Source organism: Scyliorhinus canicula, chromosome 11 (genome assembly GCF_902713615.1).
Source record: "Scyliorhinus canicula chromosome 11, sScyCan1.1, whole genome shotgun sequence".
Classification (NCBI taxonomy): Eukaryota; Metazoa; Chordata; class Chondrichthyes; order Carcharhiniformes; family Scyliorhinidae; genus Scyliorhinus; species Scyliorhinus canicula.
In genome coordinates, this window is record NC_052156.1 from 120,731,873 (window position 1) to 120,753,443 (window position 21,571).

Here is a 21,571-nt window from a genome sequence, read left to right on the forward strand (position 1 = left end):
TAACATTTTTATAATTGTTAATGACTGCCAATAAAGTTGTCTTGCCCAGAGAGTGAACATTTGAAAGTGTGGAGGCTCATTCCTTCAGGGTGTAAAATATTGGTGCAGATTTTTAAAATGTCAAATTGTAATTTAAAAAATAAATTCTAACATTTGCTTTTTGTCTCATTTTTGAGTCTCTGCCCAGTCTTTCTTAATTCTCCTTATTCCTCTTTCGATTCCTGATTTTTACATTAAATTTACTCACTCTGATTCATGCTCCTCCCTCTGTTTATTTCTCACTAGGAAATCTCACTAGGAAAGAATTACACTGCTTATCCTGTTGCTCGCCAATCTCAGATATCCTTTTGCCATGCTGTCATCAGCTTTCAATTACCACAACTGAATGGGCAAAACAACTTTTATATTAAAATGAGCATAAATAGGTTGAACAAGGCATTCATTTGGACGCCCCTTGCCAGCAGAATCTGGGTCATTAACTAGGTCAGGAAAAGTCACTGGTGCAGTTATTCTACCCTTCCAAACCTTTCTTACCATGGCCCTGATTTTCGCCGCAACGTAGAAAAGGTAAGATGGAGAGGATCTCCATCATGGCAAAAACCTGGATATTGCTATAAATTGGAAGTCCAGACCCAAACACGACATTTGTCCATTTTCACAGAGGTGGGACTGGAATCGGGCTGGGACTCACACGTGTGCAGTTTGGAGGTAGTGGGCCTTTTAAATCATCAACTGCCCCCACTAATGTGGACGCTTGATAGATTAGGAACGTGAACCCCAAGAACAGATAAGAGGACATTTGAACTTGGTGCATTTGATTGGATAGCCAGTGTACCCCTTTGGAGAGGTAAGACACCCCTTTGGACCATTTGGGGTGGGGGTAGTGTGAGATGGAGGTGGGTACCAGGGACTATTTGGAATAGGTAAGTCACCCTTTGGGAGATACATAGAAACATACATAAAAAAGAGAAGCAGGAGGAGGCCATTCAGCCATTTGAGCCTGCTCCGCCATTCATTATGATAATGGCTGATCATCAAGTTCAATACCCTGATCCCACCTTCCCCCATATCCCTTTAGCCCCAAGAGCTATATGTAATTTATTCTTGAAATTACACTAGGTTTTGGCCTCAACTACTTTTTTCTGGGTGAAGACATTTCACCCACTCTCTGGGTGAAGACATTTCTCCTCACATCAGTCCTAAAAGCTTTACCACTGCTCCTCAAACTATGACCCCTAGTTTGGACTCCCCCACCATCGGGAACACTCTTTCTGAATCTATCCCATCTAATTCTGTTAGAATTTTGTAAGTTTCCATGAGACCCCTCTCATTTTTCTAAACTCCAATGAATATAATCCTATTATATTCTCCTCATATGGCAGTCCCACTATCCCAAGAAACAACCTTTGCTGCACTCCCCCAGCAAGAACATCCTTCCTCGGATAAGGCAACCTTTTGGATTGCTAGAAGTAAATATGATTGTACATAAAAAGGGCAAAAACTTATTGGAACTGTCAAAACTGTCAAAGAATTGTCAAAGAACTGGTCAAAGAACTGGTCAAAGAACTGTCACAGAACAGCCAACGTTGTCACGCAAGTGTCCAGCTTATCAAAGAACTGTTGTGCTGTCAAGGAACTGTCAATGCTGTCACGGAACTGTCAAAGGATACGAGATGAGTTGGCATGGGGGGAATAGGTAAAAGGGTGATGGCTCCAGGCGCAATGGGCGTGACATCCAATCCAGTCTTCCCTTCATGAATGAAAATCCAAACTGCAAGCAACCATTTTTCAAAGTCGGGTTTTCAGAACCAGGAATCATCCCCTCTCTGCGCAGCTGATGCAGGAATAGAAATCTGAGCCCATGTTTCTAAAGCCAACGCACACTTCCTCAACCTTACTGACCAATTCAAGAAAATAATTACATTTGTCAACATAGCCCGTTCTTTAAAAACGCCAATCAGATTATGCGCTTCCAGCTGATTCCGCGTGTTATTCCTCAACAAACTCTCAAACACAAATTTTTTCTTCCAATTATGTCCATTTCGGTTGAGTTAAAACTTTTAAGCATGGAACAGAGGATCTCAAGAATAGCAAAGAAGTCACCTGCTTCTGAATTCTTGGTGAGGTTTTTCCTGGCTCTCTGCACACAAAGTTGACACCTCTACCATACTATTGTAGAGTATGTTATTGTGTGTCACAAGCTGCGGTTAGTCTGGCAGAAAATCATCATCAATCTGCGTCGTGCAAAAGTGATAATTTCAAAGGGTTTTAATTGACATTTCTCAATCCATGAAATCCAACATAACTGAAAATATACATCAATTAAGATACTGTTTAATAGATTAATACTACAGTCGTTCCCATTGGTGCTAGGAACGTTGGGGAGTCGAAATTCCATGCATGCAGATGGACCAGCATGCTGCCCACTTGAATCGCGCCAGATTCCCGATTCTCCAGGTGACTGATTGCTGGAGTTGCGAATCACCTTGTTAGCTTGGCATGGTCGATGAGCTTTCCAGCACTCCACTCACCCCCGACTGTCATTCCAGCCAAGAAGATGGCTGCACAGAAGACTAGCTCCAAGATTTCTGGATGTGGATATTGACTGCTTGCTGGACCCGTCGAGGAAAGGACCCCCTTCCTCAGGGTGGGGCAAAGGCACCAGCCAGCAGTCATAAACCAAACCTGGGATGAGGTGGCAGATACGGAGTGCTGGCAGCTTCAACAGAAACATTGGCCTGCAATGCAGAAGACGATGAACCCCCTTCGAGCTACTAGGGTGAGTGGCAACCTGTGTGACCCTGACATTGATCCTGCCCTGACCCTAGCCATCTCCCCAAGACCCTTATATGCCTGTAATGCTCCCAGAATGTCCCTCAGAATCCACTCTCCAGGAATCCCCAACACAAGCCCTACCCTATTTGGCCAGTCGCCTTTTCCAAATATGCCACCAGTTAGAAATCCCACCAAAACTGGTGTGCCAGCGTCTCACAATGTCTTTTCTGTGTCCCCAAGGCTAAAGCAGGACATAATAGAAGGGAGCGTCAGAAGACAGCCAAGGCCTGTCGGAGCCATAAGTCCTCCCTCCCTTTGAAGAACAGGCCATGGAATTTGTGGGGAGGCCAAGAAGAGGGCAGTGGCTGTTATAGAGTTTTGCATGTGGCGAGAAAGAGAGTCCATTGCAACTTTGTCCAGGTGTCCTATCGTAAGTGAGTCTTCCATCTCCCAAAGTCCTGTCCATCCCAAGCTGTGTCCTTTGTACTGCAGGATCCCAACAGAGGTCAGACCATCCGGGATTGATGACCCCCATCCAGCTCCTTAGAACATCTGGCACAGAGCTCTGGGGAAGACAGATTTATCGGCACTGCAAACACCTGCACCATCCACCAGCGCAGATACGATCACCTCGGTTGGACACGTTAGCAATCAGGCTCCTGGGTTACCCTATGTTAAGAATCACACGCTTGTTGTGGCACATCAGGTGGAGGTAGGAACTCCTGAGGGAGATGCCAGTAGGAGGGCTGACCAATCCTGGGGAACAGCTGCCCCCAAGACACATGGCATACCTCTGGAAAAGATCCAGATGCAAATCCAGCCAGAATGTACAGGAGGGAGTGGCAGCACATTCCAGCACCTGCAACTCCAACTGGAGGAATTCAGGTGCTTTCAGGTGCAGGAGATGGTCCCAACATTGTGTGGCAGCCAGGCTAACACTGCAGGGCGGTGTCCATTGTGGAAGGCCTCAAGCAAGACGCTAGAGCCATGTGTGAGGATGGCCAAGGCTTGGATCACACTACGTTGACCATGGCTGGGGCACGGGACAGGAGGGCCCATCCAAAGGCAGACATATCTCAAGCGCACATGGACATTGCTACGGCACTTCTCAGCTTGGCCCACTCAGAAAGGGTCATGGCAGAGAGCATCGAGAGCATTGGCCGGATACTGATGGATCGTAACCAGATAGAGGGACATGTCCGAGGCACTGGGGCATGGCACAGTCACAGAGGGACATGACTGAGGCAATAAGGGACACATGGTTTACTCGCTGAATGACATGACCCAATTACAGAGAACTACTGACTCACGGCGCCGAGGTCCCAGGTTTGATCCCGACTCTGCATCACTGCCCGTGTGGAGTTTGCACATTCTCCCCGTGTTTGCCTGGGTTTTGCCCCCACAACCCAAAGATGTGCAGGGTAGGTGGATTGGCCACGCTACCTTGTCCCTTAATTGGAAAAAATGAATTGGGCACTCTAAATTGTTTTAAAAAGGAAGGTGTTCAGGTCTCCTGAGAGGCCCTGGCTTCATGCACTCACACGGTGTGATACCAGTGGGGCACCATGGACCTGCAGAGCCAGGTAAAAATATGTGAGGTTTAGGAGTGGGTTAGCTAATAGTCTCACTGATGACAGAGGCTGTGTGCCAATGAGGGTTCAGCTGCCACTGGCACACATGATATTTGTGTGGAGTATGCTCTGCTAATCCCCTGCTCCATCTGCTGTGCAGCTGTGTAACCAAAGAGTCCAATGAGGTGGCCCAACACTGGTGGTGTTATGGGTCAGCTTGGCCCACCCATGAGAGCTGGCCCACCCACTTGGATGAGAGTGCTGATGCGTGAGGGTTTCCAGATGGGTGGAGTAAATGGATATCTATATGAGACCTCAGAGCATTTCAAGGAGACTGTCAGCATCCAACAATTTAAACAATAAAGAGCCTGAAAATAACACCTGAGGAGTGGGCTGCTGGTATTTCACAGCAACAATTGGAGATTGAGGTACGACACCCGATCCCAAGGGTGGACCCTTCCGAGTCCACACCCTTGCCACCAAATTGGTTCCCACTAGCCCCAGGTCACCAGACATCCCCCCCCCCCCCCTCCCGCACCCCCCAGTAATCCCAAATCAAACTGAAAGGTACTTGCTTCTTTAATCCTCCTCAAAGGCCGTGGTGCCAGGCATCTGTTTTCAAATACTTGCACCAAATCATGTGACTCCTGGCTGGGGAAAGGGGGACGGCGAATCACAGGCAAATGCACGCATATTGGGTATTTGCACGCCCCTGCTATTGTGGGACGGAAAGCCCATTCTGGCCAGCCGGGCAGGACCCAGGACTCATAACGAGTCTGCTAAACAGCGCCGATCCCATTTTTAGGCTGACGTGGGAACCTTCATCCAATCACTTGATGGTGCAATTCAGCAGAAAAAGTGTACAAAGTGTGTTGCATTTGCAACGCTCCTGACTTACCCCTCATTAGAGACTCCATTGCTGAGTCTCCCATTCATGTTCCTATCAAGACTTTTTACCAGGAACAGAGGGTGGGAATCTCCCATCGGGCGGCTAAGTGCCGACGCCGGCGTAAAAATAGGAGTGTTTTACTCAGGCGTCAGCGCCTGTTCCAGGACCCCATTCTGCGGACCACAAGGGGTTAGCATGACACTAGAGCAGCCCACGCCGTTTCAGATGCCGAACCCGGCCTGAACCCGGTGCAGTTGGCGCAGTTGGGCCGGCGCCAACTAGCGCATGCGCAGTGGCCTTCTTCCCCGCGCCGACCCCGACGCCAAATGGCGCAAGGCTACAGGAGCTCGCGTGGAGGAAAGGAGGCCAGGGAACAGAGAGGCCGGCCCGACGATCGGTGGGCCCCGATCGCGGGCCAGGCCACTGTGGAAGCCCCCTCGGTGTCGGACCCCCCTTTCCTCCCCACGGGCCGCCCCTGGACCCTTCAACGCCGAGGTCCTGCCGGCTCAGAGGATGTTAGAACGGCGGCAGCGGGACTCGGCTTTTTGATGACGGCCGCTTGGCCCAGCCGGACCGGAGAATCGTCGCATACCGTCGCCGCGCCAACCACGCCGGCCCCAATGCCGCCGATTCTCCGCTCTGCTAAAATAAACCTCGCAAAACAAAACTTAAGTTGAGCTGTTCCATTAATTTGCACCTTCTATGTTTTTTTTATTATAAATTTAGAGTACCCAATTCATTTTTCCAATTAAGGGGCAATTTAGCATGGCCGATCCACCTAACCTGCGCATCTTTTGGGTTGTGGAGGGTGAAACCCACGCAGACATGGGGAGGATGTGCAAACTCCGCACGGACAGTGAGCCAGGACCGGGATTCAAACCCACGTCCCCAGTGCCGTAGTCCCACTGCTAACCACTGCGCAACCCTGCTGCCCTGCACCTTCTATGGTAAGTACAGTGCCCAACACATCATATTTAGTGGTCGCAGTTTTCAAAATGAATGGCATTTACTCAGAGTCACATCATTATACATAGGCATCATCCAACTTTAATATTGCAGTGTCGGTGTTCAGGTCTAGTATTCTTTATCCTGACATTCAGCACAAATCTAAGAATCAGCCAACCCAATCCACGTTCCAGGCTATTGGGAATGCACCCACACACTGTCTCGTTGCATGGTTTCTGTGCTCAGCAGGATGCCAGCGTCATCACTGATGCTGCGAATCTGCCTGGGAGATGAGCAACTCAAAAGCCTGTTCTACAATTAGCTTTGCCAATCAAGACTTGATGATACGTCTGTGGAGAGTTCTTTGGGTAGCGTCAGGAACAAGATCCTATAAAAGGGCAGGACCTGACAGCACAAAATTGTGAAGGGAAAACGCAAGGAGTTTAGAAGGGAATCACTTCAAAGAAGAAAAGGTAAGACTGAACATTGAAAGTGAAAACAAAAGAGAAACGTGTGACCAAAATGAAGCAGGAGCAAGATTTTGTCATGGAGGCCTGATGAGATAACTCAGTCTGACACTAGGTGGTTTCAAAATGTAGATTTATCTACCTGACGAGTAGAGTTTATGGGCGAGATTCTCCAAACTGGCGTCGCCAGGGGGCGGCGTGAATCCCGCCCCCGCCGGCCGCCGAATTCACTGGCAGCGGAGATTTGGCGGGGCGGGAATCAAGCTGCGCCGCTCGGCGGCCGCTCACAGCGGCCCCCCCGGCGATTCTCCGACCCGCGATGGGCCGAAGTCCCGCCCGTTCTTTGCCAGTCCCGCCGACGTAAATTGGCGGCGGGGGCGGACTCCGGGATCCGGGCGGGCACGGGGCTATCTGGCCCCGGGGGGTGCCCCCACGGTGGCCTGGCCCACGGTTGGGGCCCACTGATCCACGGGCGGGCCTGTGCCGTGGGGGCACTCTTTTCCTACATGGCGGCCGTGTCAGCGTCCGCGATGGCTGACGCGTAGGTGAACCCCCACCCCTTGCGCATGCGCGAGGATGTCGTCAGCAGCAACTGACACTCCCGGGCATGCAGACCCGCACCGGCCAGCAGAGTCCCTTTGGCCCCAGCTGGCGTGGTGCCAAAGGCCTTCCACGCCAGCCAACAGTGGTGCAAACCATTCCGGCGCCAGCCTAGCCCCTGAAGGAGCGGAGGATTCCGCACCTTTGGGGCGGGCCGACGCCGGAGTGGTTCATGCCACTCCATCCCGCCCCACCAGGTACGGGAGAGTCCCGCCCTAAATTCCAATATAAATATGGTATACTTCATAAACTTATAAATGCATCAGAAAGAGCTTCTGCGGGCATTAAGGAGCTGCAGAGGTTTGCTTTTGTAGTAAAAACAGAAAATACTGGACAATCTCGGCAGGTCTAACAGCATCTGTGGAGAGACAAGTGGGCTAAAGTTTCGAGTCTGGATGACCCTGGTGTCAGGGTGAGGCCATTGAATCTCGCAAGATGTGCAACGCTTGAATCGCCTTGTGAGATTCATGGAATTTCGCGAGATGTCGCGATCTGGATCTCGCTGGGTGAGATCCAGATATGCACATTTAAATGTGTCATTCGGCGACCCTGGCGAAGTTGTAACCTACAAAAACAAAACAGTTACAAAAAGGAGCATTAAAAGAAACTTGTCAGGGATCCAAAGTCAACACAAAAAGTATAATTATATGAGAAAAAAAGAGGATGATCAGGTGCAATGTGGACCCTTTGAAAATTGATAACAGTGGTAATGTTACTGGAAATAAGGAAGTGGCAGACATGTCGAATAATTACTCCACAATAATATTTACAGGAGAGGGATGGGTCAAAATGTCAAGCATCCCGAGGAAGCTCATATTGAATCATGGGCAGGACTCACCCAAGTCAGAATAACAGTAACAAAGAAAATAACGGCACAAAAGAGTGATAAATCTCCAACACCAGATGGTTTCCAGCCCAAGGTATTAATTATATTACAGATGCCCTACGTTTAATCTTCCAAACATCTCTTGATTCTGGAACAGTTTCTTTAGATTGAAAATGACACATATCACCCCACTATTTAAGAAAAGATAAGAGAGGTAACCCAGGTAATTATATTTCAGTTAGCCTGTAACTGCCACATTACTAGAGTATATAATTCTGAACAGAGCGACTGAACATCTTAAATTGTTAGTTGATCAAAGAGAGCCAATGTGTATTTGTAATGGGTAGGTCATGCCTGATGAATCTTAAAGAATCTTTTGAAGATGTGACTAAAGTTGTAGAGAGTGGAATGTCTATGGATGGTATTCATATGGACTTCAGGAGACACGATAAAGTCCTTCATAAGAAACCATTAGCTAAAGTCGAAGATCATGGAATTAAAGGAAAATTATTGACCGGGTTAGGATACTGGCTGGAGTCGGGATAATGATCAGTTAGCAGGATGTGACTGATGGTGTCCCATCAGGATCTGTGTTGGGGCCTCAAATATTCGGTTTAGATGATGGAATATAAAACCACTGATCCTATTCACAAAGATAGGCGGCATTGTAAATAGAAGAAAAACATCACAAAGAGATGTTGACAGGTTAAGAGAATGGGCAAAACTGTGGAAATGGGTTTCAATGTAGACACATGTGAGGGCATCCAATTTAGACCTAAAATGAATAGAACCGGGTGCCTTCTAACCAGTGAAGAGCTAGAAACAGTGGAGGTGCAAAGAGACTTGGGTCCTATGGACAAAGATCATTAAAATGTCATGAACAGATACAGAAAAATCAAAAAACCAATCAGGTGCTTGAATTTAGTTTTCGAGGACGTGGGAACTAGAAGCCATGTTTATATAAAGCCCAAATTAGACCACACCTGGAATATTGTGAGCAGTTCTAGGAACCATACCTTGGGACAGTTGTATTGGCCCTGGAGGAGCACAGAAGCGACTTATCAGAATGAGAGATCGACAGATTTCTGTGAACCAAAGGCATTAATGGATATGGGGCAAAGGTCAGACATGTAACGTTAGGTCTCAGATCAGCCATGATCTCACCAAATGATGGAACAGGCTCAAGGGACTCCTCATGTTGGCATTTACCCTGCAACACAAATGATGAAGTGATGGGTATGGCTTTTGATTGACCACAGCTGGCTTCAGAATATTCCCCTAAATTAATTTTTCTTTCAAAAATAATTTCCCCTTTACCAACTCATCACTTCATAAAATGGGAGCATAAATGTATATACTTCTGCATAAATTGTATAATGTTCTTTTCCTCCTACAAGGAGCACTTTAAAGCTTCTCTCAATAAAATCTCAACTAACTATACGAATGAATATCTAGCTCACAATTGCCTGAAAACATTTTATTAAACAGGCATTAGATAGAATGTCCCCCAGTGGACTCTGTGATGATATGCATACGCCAGCTTGTATATAATAATGTACATGACCTCTGACCACCATGTGGCAGTGTAAACCTACCATGTGGCTCTGTGCCTCGGGGAGTTGGGAGTAAGTTGTGTTGGTGGATAGACTTATTATGCAGTAGCTTTAGGATTGTTAGTTAATGTTAGTAGATTGTTATATATTTATTCCAGTTATCTTTACCACAGTTATTTTACAATAAATTATTTTAACTAGTCCAGATGTCTGTAGTGCATCATTCATACCGACCAGTCTACAGAACATGACATGATACCAGGATTGAAGATTAACTAAGAACAAGAAGATTCTGCAACAACCCAAACACTTAAAGATAACTCTGAATAAGAAGAAGGTACTATGAAAACAAATTTTTGAAAGCGACTGGTGCTCGTACTCAACACATTGTAACACTTCAAAGCCCAGGATAGAATGTACAAAGGCACCTCAACAGCTTTGGGTTACCAGTGACGTAGACGAGAATTGGCGGGTGTTCAACCAGCAGTTCAAACTCTATGTTGCAGCCCTGGGTCTGTAGGCACAGCCTGATGAGAGGCACATCGCATTGCTGCTCACTGTAGTTGGTCTCCAAACAACCAAAATTTTCAACACGCTTGTCTTCGATAGCGAGGGGGATAGCAAGAACTTCAACAAAGTGCTCAAGCAATTTGATCGGCATTGCTTTCCTGAAAGAATTGAACCTTCGAGTGCTATACATTTTGCATGTGCACCCAGAAAGCAGATGAGTCATTTGATAGTTTTCTAACTGACATGCAGTTAAAAGCACAGTCTTGTAATTTTAGTATCCTCCAATCATCAATGATCCGCAATCAGATCGTGTTTGGGATCTCCAACGATAAGGCACGCGAGAGGCTTCCAAGAGAACTGAGCTTCAACTCGATGATGCTATCAAAATATGTCACGTTAGCGAGCTTGCAGCAAAGCAGATTAGCGCATTGAATTTCCGGCATTTTGGCGTGAAGGTAGAAGAGGGAGCCAATGCCATTAGAGTAGTGATGCAATCAAATAAAAAACATGGTCAAACACAGGCGACCATTTTGAGCAGCTGACCCGATCCTCCATTTCATGCCCGCAGTGCGGCAAACAAAATTTGCCACAACGATGTCCAACGTTTGGAAAGACGTGCTCCAACTGTAAGGCAGAAATCATTTTACGACACAATGCTTTTCCAGGAAAAAAGCGGAACAAACAAAAGTTATCAACACAGGTAGCACGGTAGCATGGTGGTTAGCATAAATGCTTCACAACTCCAGGGTCCCAGGTTCGATTCCCGGCTGGGTCACTGTCTGTGTGGAGTCTGCACGTCCTCCCCGTGTGTGCGTGGGTTTCCTCCGGGTGCTCCGGTTTCCTCCCACAGTCCAAAGATGTGCGGGTTAGGTGGATTGGCCATGCTAAATTGCCCGTAGTGTCCTAATAGTAAGGTTAAGGGGGGGAGTTGTTGGGTTACAGGTATAGGGTGGATACGTGGGTTTGAGTAGGGTGATCATTGTTCGGCACAACATCGAGGGCCGAAGGGCCTGTTCTGTGCTGTACTGTTCTATATCTATATAGGTGATGAAGTGTGGCTTAAAGTCATGCTTTTGTCGACATGAATTCAAGTGAAGGCAAGGATAGTCAAGTTAGGACAAATAACAATGCTTTCGTGACAATTTGCAGCAAAAGTGAATTAAATGCAAATATGCCAAAAGACAAATGGACAGTTCATTAATAACATTCAAACTCGACACAGGTGCGAGGGCCAACCTTTTAAATTTATTATATTTAAAAGAGTTGAGAATTAAACTGTAAGTAGTAAACAAAACAATATTATTAAGAGACTACAACATAAATGAAATTACGACGTTAGGAGCTCGATGTAAATGTGAAAAACAGAGTTCACACTAGAACATTTTCCAATGTAGCGACGGAACGCGAATCTCTGCTAGGACTACACGTGTGTGAGGAACGTCAGCTAGTTAAGTGGGTTTACAGTTCAGATACCACTGCAACCAGGCAACATGCATTGGTAGATTCCATCCTGAAGAAATTTCCTGAGATATTTCATGGCTTTATACATTACATACCTTACATGTATAAAATCCAATTAAAGGAGAATGCAAAGCCAGTAATACATGCATTGAGAAGTTTTTTGACCCAGCGAAAAAGATTTTGACAGATGCATCAAATGATGGTTTGGGAGCGGTCCTACTACAGAAAGATCTGGAAGAAAACTAGCTTCCAGTAGCTATGCATCCAGATCAATGTCGGATACTGAACGCAGGTATGCGCAAATTGAAAAGGAATGCCTTGGGTTAACTAATGGTCTTAGTAAGTTCCATGACTATGTATATGGTCTTCCAACGTTTGTAGTGGAAACTGACCACTGGTCGCAATAATTAAGAAAAATCTTTACAAGATGTCCCCCAGGATTCAGCGAATATTCATGAAGCTGCAACATTATGACTTTGAGCTGATTTACACACCAGGCAAGCATCTCATTGTTGCTGGTCCATTATCATGAGCTACAGGCATAGAAGAGATCCACGGCGGCACAGTGGCGCAGTCGTTAGCACTGCTGCCTCACAAAGCCGAGGACCCGGGTTCGATCCCGGCCCTGGGTCACTGTCTATATGGGGTTTGCACATTTTCCCCGTGTCTTTGTGGGTCTCAGCCCCACAACCCAAAGATGTGCAGAGTAGGTGGATCAGCCATGCTAAATTGGCCCTTAATTGGACAAAAATAGTTGGGTACTCTAAATGTATTTATTTTTTTAATTGAAGAGATCCACCAGTTGGATGAGGACGTTCAAGTCCATGTGAACCTTGTCACTGAGTATCTGCTGGTATCTGATAACAAGCCAAAATTAATAAAGGAGGAAAAGGCCAAAGACAATGTTTTGCAAAGGGTGATAACACATCTCTACGAGGGATGGCTAAAGGTTCCTGCTAATAGTTTTATAATGTAAGGGTAGAGTTAAGTGATGCAAATTGATTTTTGCTTCAACAACAAAGATTTGAGATTCTGCAATCATTAAGGTCAATGATCCTAAAGAAACTCCATGGAGAACACTTGGGAATAGAAAAGTGCAAGGGTAGAGCCAGGAATGCAGTTTATTGGTCAAGGATTAACCACAATATCATAACTGCGAAACCAGGCAAAAGTTTCAATGCAAACAGAGCAAAGAGCCGACGCAGATGATAGAGATCATCAAAACTCCATGGCAGGAGGTTGGAATGGATCTCTCTTAATGGAAGGAAAGGAATACCTTGTTGTCATTGACTACTTTTACAATTATCCAAAAATAGCACAGCTAGCGAATTCCATGGCCAGATGTGTAATTAAGCATGTTAAAGAGATTATCACGTGCCATGGTATACTAAATATAGTCATGAGTGACAATGGCCCCGTTTTGATAGTTATGAGTGGACAGAGTTTGCACATCAGTATGGTTTCAAACACCTTGAGTCCTCTATACCCTCAGTCTAATGGAAAAGCTGAGAAAGGTCTTCAAGTCGTGAACCAACTACCGAAAAAAGCCATAGATAGCCGAGACGACACTGATCTCGCGCTCCTGAGTTATCATGCTTCCCCATTAATAAAAGGGCTTTGGTCAGCTCAGTTGCTGACCTTGCCTTATATTCCTAGAAAAACCTCACATTAGAGGGGCAACTGATCTCTCAAAAAAGGAGGCAAAATGGATTTTACAATAGGTCCGCGAGTAGACTCCAACCATTGCAACCAGATGACGTGGTCAGACTGGAAGATTTAAATGGTCAAAGTCTGCAAAAGTACTACGACAAGCAGGTCTAAGTTTGTATCTCATCATCACGGATGAAGGCGTTGTCTTCTTGGGAACCAGAAGAGCTATGCTGAAAGTTCAGCAACCTTGTGTGATGCAACGCCAAGAAGTGGTTAGTTGTCCCAGGACAGCTGAAGAAGAAACAGTTCAGCGTACCGAGCTACAACAACAAGATAAAGACGCAACAGTACAAGAAGAACAAATAGCAGCATCCACAACTACAAAGGGAGATGAAGTAACTTCATAAGTTCAGCAGCCACTCAGAAATCATCAAGGCTAAGATGTAAATCTGAGAGACTGAATTTGTGACAGACTGTAAATAGATTAAAGATGTAAAGATTTATGCATATCATATTGAATTGTAAAAATTATCTAATGAATGTAAATAACTACATTTCCAAAGGAAAGAGGATGTGATAGATGCATAAGCAATCTTATATGTAATAATGTACACAACTTCTGACCACAAGGTGTAAACCTACCATGTGACTCTGTGCCTCGGGGAGTTCAGAGTAAGTTGTGTTGCTGGATAGACGTATTTTGCAGGAGCCATAGGATTGTTAGTTAGTGTTAGTAGTTTGTTATATATCTATTCCAGTTATCTTTCCCACGCAATTATTTTATAATAAATTATTTTGACTGGTCAAGAACTAGATGTTCTGAAGTGCATCATTCATACTGGTCAGTCTACAGAACATGACAGACACCACTGAGGAAATATACCAGAAACGACAGATCATGAGCAACAATTCACTTCGCAAACAAGCACAAGACAATGTTTTCTTGTGCTCAACCATGGGAAATAGTATTGGGTTTGCTAAATGTCATGGAAACAAAATAGCTCAATGGTTCTTCCTGCCCTCTCTACATGGTGGTCCCCTTAGCGACAACCACTTATTAATATTCTCTTTCATAAAATGCAGCTGTGGTCTATCAGTTCACTATAGTAATTTATCAGGGAGATTGAGGTAATTTTTGAATTAAGGTACAAAGGAGACATAAGGAGATAACTAATTAAATCACAATTTTCTCTGCCTGCCGACATTAGTTTCTCTTTTAATGCAGACATACTGAAATTGGTACAAATGAATAATTATCCAGGACTTACATCCATTGTTGATTTTTTTTTAACGCATTTTTCTTTATAATACTTCAGTTCTGCTTCCGACAATGTAATATTTGGTGACAATATTTTTCATCTAAGCTAATGTACTATTATCCAATGTATGAGAAAACAGAAACTATGGCCCAAAAATGACTGTACCAACTCTACAACCATACAAGATATCTCATTCCCTGAACTCAGGTCTGGTGGACCCCCCAAATGCCTTGGCGTGAAGCTCTGCAATTCACTCCCTAAAGATCTCTTCCTCTACCTCCTCACTCAATCCTTTTAAGACCGTCCTCACATCTACTTCATTGTCAAAGCTTCAGGTCACCTATTTGGTTTGGTGTCAATTTTTGTCCAATTATGATCTCATTAAGTAATTTGGGGCATTTGCACGTGTTAAAGGTGCTACATGAGTGTAATTTGCTGTTGTTTCACATGATATTATTATCATGTATATCAAAATCCTCCCGAATGTTCAACATCTATCTTAAAATAATAAAAGAAAATGGAGAGAAAAACTTTGTTGAAAAAACATTTGCATCATAACTTCATGAACTGTTAGAGATGGTTCACAAAATGACAAACACATCAACTAGCTGCCCAGCAATTGCCAGAAGGTTCGTTTGTTGATTCGGTCAAAATAAAACTGCATGCAAGCCCTCCAGTGAGGGCCCAGCCAGAATATGTCAACTGGACCTAATATTAAGGGCATGAGTGTAGATGAATTTGGAGGAAAGAGAGTTAGGACGTTTAGAAGAGGTTTGAAATCACCAAGTATGAGAGGATCTTTGTTGCATAGGCTGGCGAGTATGACAGAGGTCAGTAAGGAAATCTAACTAAGGGCCTTGTGAGAACAGTAAATAAAGAAAACATTCAAGAAGAGGAAGAGTTATTGCAGGATGAGCATCTCAAAGGGAGAAGCCAGTATCAAAGAGTTAAGACTGGAACCTAATGAAAGAGGGCACATCACTACAATGGCTGGTAGAGCAAGGGAATTTGTAACTAGAGGGACCAGCCCCAGTAAGGGGTAGGAGTCACCATATGTTCATCAGCCCTGTGATAGGTTCACCCAAATGAGTTTACAGATTATGAGAGATTTGTCGTCAGAGCCATGGACATTTTGAAGCGAAATGCAGGGTGACAAAAATGATCAGATGAATGTACATGTCAATGCAGAGCACAAGGGAACCCTGGCAATTTCGCCAGGGATCTAGTGGAAGAAGGTGTAATACTGGGCCACATAAACCAGAAGTTTCCAGCTAAACTCAGCTGGGCAGCAATCTGCAAAATCACAGAACAATTACAGATGAGAAAAGCCATTCAGGCAAAGCTTAGTTTATTTGTCCAGAGTGAACCTAAAGTGCTCCAACTTAAATAACACCCACACTTACTCAAAATGGAAGGTCATTCCATGTATTGATCGCTTTTTATTTTCAGAAACTACTGATATCAGCTTTAAATCTGCCATTTACTAGTTTAAATTTGGGTTTCCAGTTCCACTGTCACAATTTAGCAAGAAGTAATTTTAGAAATCTATTTTTTCCACATTATTTACCTTAAAAACTAAGCCTGCCTATGAAATGCCTGTTATCAATGCTGAAAAGTCCAGGTCTCTTGCAGTTTTCTTTCATAATCTAATGTTTAACAATAGATGTCAACTTTGTGATCTCAAGGTTACGTAGTGGTGTGCACTGCTGCCTCATGGCACCGAGGACCCAGGTTTGATCCCGGCCCCGGGTCACTGTCCGTGTGGTGTTTGCGCATTCTCCACATGTCTACATGGATCTCAGCCACACAATCCAAAGATGTGCGGGGTAGGTGGATTGGCCATGCTAAATTGCCCCTTAATTGGAAAAATAAAAAAATAACTGTGATCCCCGATGGTGAAATGTATCCTTTGCCTTGATGACCGCAAATGGGCACAGCTCTATCATGAGAGCACTCACTATATGATTTTATCATCAACTCATCTGCCTTATCTATTACCGAAATAAACAAAATACTGCGGACGGTGGAATCTGAAACAAGAACAAAGGACCCAGGATCAATTCAGGCCTTCACATTCTCAGGCCTGCATGGGTTTCGTCTGGGCGCCCCAGTTTCCTCCCACAGTCCAAAGATGTGCAGATTAGATGGGTTCGCCATGCCAAGTTGCCCCTTGGTGACCAAAGATATGGGGTTACGGGGTTAGGGTGGAGATTGGGCTTAGGTAGGGTGCTCTTTCAGCGCGTCGGTGCAGACCCAATGGGCCAAATGACCTCTGTTTGCGCTGTAAGGATTATATGCATACTATGGATTCTAATAGTGGACGCTGGAAAATCACCTGGGGGTCTCCCAGACCATTGGAGACCCCTGGGTGGTAAGGCATTGGGCAGTAGGTCACCCTGTTGCTCCCATTTGCACCTAGGTACCTTAAGCAGTACCACCCTGGCAAATTGGTAGCATCATCCTGGCACTACTTGGGTGCCTAGGTGGCATTTCAAAGCTAGCGGGAGCACTGCCAGGGTGCCAGGCTGGCAGTGCCATGTTGCCCAGGTGCCAGGTTGCGCATGCTAGGGTTTGGGCCCGAGTGTGCCTTGGCCATAAGAGGTAGGGTGAGGGGGGGAGCTTGACGACCCAGGAAGAGGTGAGTGGGTGTTATGGTGGGGTCCATGGTGGGTTCGCTGAGTGGGTGGGGTGTCTAAAGATTGAGCCTGCCTTGAAAATTGGCGCCCTGATCCGCAAGTAGTCTTCCTGCACAGGCGATAAAGTGTGGCCTCAACGGGGAGTTCCTCGCCAAGAACAAAAAAACGGCAAAGTGCGGTCGAATAGCGGGGTCTTTCAGCTCCTGCACACCTGAAACCGGAGATAGATTCTGTTTGGTTGATTGGCGCCCGATAACTCTCTTTCTCTCCTGTTAGATGCTGGTAGGCCAGCTGAGTTTTTCCAGCATCCTCTGTTCTTGTCTCATTTATTACTCACCTGGCAAAACAAATCAAAATACCAATGGCTTCCTTGATTGCTCCTCTGTTAAACATGAGGTTCCAGATAGAGTATGTGGAAGTAAAAACTCTGAAATTACTTAAGTACCTGTTGGGTGTTTAACTCAGGAAAATTCTGATTCATTCTCAACAGATAAACTAAGCTTTGCCTGAATGGCTTTTCTCATTATCTTGTTATTTTGTAAATTAAATGTATATTGTCCCACTTTAATTTATGACCTTTGTCCAGGTGAAATTTTATCTCTCACTGGCCCACCCACTTAAATATTTTGTCCACCACATTCTGTAATTTCCAATCTGCTTTAGAAGATATCATAACCCCTCGACTTAAGTATCATCTGCAAATTTGGCCAATTTCACATCATCAGTTTCTTCCATTTGTCAATTCTTATTGGAGTCACCAGCTGCTGTCAGCACTTTTCACCATTCACCTGCGCCTTTGTCCCTTCTTTTATCCCACTGAGCACATTTAGATGGATAGTTCCTTATCTCTAATTGCCAGAATGCTGCGCCACCATTAACATTGCAATTAAGGGATCATTATTACCTAGCTGCCTCCTGCCAGGATACATCTCAGCTCACAAAGCCGAGAGTCCTGTTTTCACATATGAGTATTTAATAACAAACAAGATAGAATTTGCATTTATATTAAATCACTTTCACCATGTGTGATGTTACTGTCAAAACTCAAGCAGCAATAATGCAATCATGTAATGTAATCATTTGATTAATGGCAGCATTATTGATTAGTACAGGTGACTTTTTGAGGGCGGCACTTAAAGTAACCAAGACAATGAAACTTCAAGCTCTATTTATGGCAAATGAACCATCAACAAAATAACTGGGGCTTTCTGGGGGGGAAAGGGATAATAAGTGTGTTTTTGGCATGGCTGCTGATAATGTAGATCATTTTACTGTTTCACTGCTTATTCCTTTACTTACATATTACAAAAGCATGAATAGTCCATGCCCCCACACTGATAGGCTACCTCAAAACTGTCACAGCACCTACTTCACATTTAGTTTTTAAAATCTATTACTCTTACCAAATAATCTATTTGTTTTTAAATATTAATGCTTTAAAACATTTCCAAAAGTCCCTTTGAATAGTATGCAGAATAAATAGTATTACTTTGAAAATTCACTCAGCAATGAAAATTAAAAAGTAATTTCAAATTAATATTTGCTGAAAGATTGCTGCGATACACAGTGATTGTGCAATACATGCCAGCATGTTGGCCAGTAACTTGTAAGTTATTAGTTATTTCACTTTTAATCAAATCACAAAGTGCATCACGGAAAATAATTTGTACTTTCCGATCTTTTCAAAATAACTTTGGAATAAGAAATAAAAACAGAATAAAGCAGAACAGAATATGTCAATAGAAAGGAAAAGGCCTGTAAAAAGGATTAAAAGATCAAATGTGCACACAATGTGTCTAAAAGCACAAGTTGAAGCTGCCAAAATTACATCAAAATTACAGCATACAAGAGGCTTTTAGAAACATAGAATTCCTACAGTGCAGAAGGAGGCTATCATAACTTGGATTAAGTAGGTCATGGGACGTGAATGAAACTTTAAGCAGGTCATGGGACACTTATGAGACTGGGGGATTGACACTATGGGGAAAAGAAGTCCCTTACTGAGGGGCAGGGTGCCCCCATCCACATCCTGTATAAAACCGGAGGGCCATGAACTGTGAACTAGCTCCTGTAGTAGAGTAACTGCTCTGTATTCTTATTCTGTTGCAGTAAACCTTTTTCCTTATGATTCAACCTGTTCGGCTCAGTATGGACTCCTTTCTGGACCTAATAATAGAGGCCATTCGGCGCATTGAGTCTGCACCAACCCTCTGAAAGCGCACCCTACCTAGGCCCACGCCCAGCCCTATCCCCATAACCCCATCTAACGTCACATCTTTGGACATGAAGGGGCAATTTAGCCTGCACTTCTTTGGTCTGTGGGTGGAAACTGGGGTACTGGGAGGAAACCCACGCAGTCATAGGGAGAAAGTGAAAACTCCACACAGTCACCCAAGGCCGAAATTGAATCCGGGTTCCTGATGCTGTGAGGCAGCAGTGCTAACCATTATGCCACCGTGCCGCCATATTCTGCCTAACATTTCTGGGTTGGTGCTTGTGCTGAACACAAGTCTCCTCCCATTCCATCTATCTCATCTCAGTCTTTTAGTTCATCTTTCTATCCCCTTAGTTCTTGTACCTTTGTCGAATTTCCTCCTGAAAATAATTACGCTATTTTGCCTCAACCACTTCCAATGGCAGCGATTTCTATGCTCCAACCAATCTCTGAGTAAAGAAATGTCTCTGATTCCCTATTCAAATTGTTAGCGATTATTTTGTACCTGGGCAGCCTAGTTTAGGTTTCTCCTGTTAGTGGAAATATTCTTTACAAATAGACACTGTCGTAACCATTCATTAGCTCAAAGACCTCCATCAGATCTCCTTTATATCTTCTCTTTCCAAACAAAACAAATCCCTCCCTGATAGCTGTAGTCTCTCAATCTGGTACCACTCCTGCACATGTTTTGTTTACTTTCTCTAATGCTTTCACAAGTTTTCACTAGTATAGCAACCAGAAAGATCCACACTGGTCTAAGTACAGCTTGACCAGAGCCTTATTCAAGTTAAACATAATTTCACTTCATAAGTTATAGCCCTAGGAATTAATTCCCATGCTTTGTTACAATTTTTAAACATTTTGCTGACCTGCAATGCAACTTTTAATGATTGGTTCACCTTTATTCCCTTTGCCCTTCTATGTTTACATATTTTTAAGGTACATGTGATGTTTCTGTTTTTCCTATTAGAGCGCATCACCTCACATTTATCCAACTCAAAAAGTCAGTTTGCTATTCAAGTGGTCAGTTTCCAAGTTTTCTAATGCCACCTTGTATTAACTTACATTCCTCCTCAGTGTTAGCTATACTTTCCAGTTAATTACTTGTTCATGGAAATGGTGAATACCGATAGCCCCATACTAATTAGCCCCTGTGCAACACCACTTTCTACCTTCCTCCAATCTGAAGGACTACCCTTCACCCTTATTCTCGGCTTGCTTTGTTTTTAAGCACATTTGCATCCCTTTTGCCATATTTTCCAACTCTTGTTATGAGCCTACCACGTGTTATGTTATCAAATTACAGGAATAAAGACAGAATAAACAATCCACCCTTTACTTTCAGTTTAGGTAAATACGAGCATCGCTGAGTTAAGTTTCAAACCTTCTTAAAAATAATTATCTCTTGAAAAGTAAGTAAAATATGGGTGAACCTAGTTTGTGATTTACAATAACAGGAAGTGGTTCACAGAGTATTGTTACTATTATGTCTTGATGTTAAATAGCAACTCAGATAAGCCAAGATTTTATATAAATCATGCAAACAGTTGGAACACCTGTTACTTACTTGGGTCTGACTTAGAAAATGTATCTCTGTCCAAAAGGTTCCTGTGGGGAAACAAAATTTCTCATTAAACATGAGTTCATGTTTAATATTTAAATTTTAAGAAAAAAATATATAATGGTTTAGCATCTTTCCTGTTATAGCTTTAAATACATATAATTAGAATCCTGTTTCAAATTATAGCCTCAATATATTTAAACTCAGTATTCCCCACAGGCAAGATTTACCAAGTGTCAGACAAACAATGAGATAAGAGTTCCACTAAAAAACACATCTTCTAAGCTTTTGATCACAGGCATTTTGCACAAGACCCTCCCACTTTGCTTCACAAAGCACTGCTCTGTTCCCCTACAAGAACCTGAATACGTTTTTATAGCTTGACAAAATTGATTTAGGCAAAGAGTTCTTTATGGCGAAGGTTTCAAGCACCGGGTTAAAGCAAAATTTGGGAAGTTATTTATAAAGACAAACGTCAGGCAGAACAACGTTGTCTAATGGGCAATACACTTGCGTGAGGGGATGTCAGTGAAGACAACTGAATCAAACAATATAATTAAGCACACAAAGTTCCCTTGTGCAATGCAGGGGATAGATGGAATCTGCTGAGCAGGCTAGCAGGTGAGATAGTTCTACCGAAAAGGATGGATGGT

General features: G+C 44.0%; 1 protein-coding gene across 4 annotated transcripts in view; it reads right to left on the minus strand.

The window, feature by feature from the left end:
* Positions 1-21,571, minus strand: part of LOC119973336 (copine-8) — a 449,311-nt gene that overhangs the window by 326,307 nt on the left and 101,433 nt on the right. For 2 of the 4 annotated variants that reach the window (XM_038811212.1, XM_038811213.1), the window contains exon 2: positions 20,925-20,965. The exons of the other annotated variants lie outside the window; for them this stretch is intronic. In XM_038811212.1, coding sequence (XP_038667140.1) covers positions 20,925-20,965 — 41 coding nt within the window. The remainder of the gene's footprint in view (positions 1-20,924; positions 20,966-21,571) is intronic. 4 annotated transcript variants of the gene reach the window in all.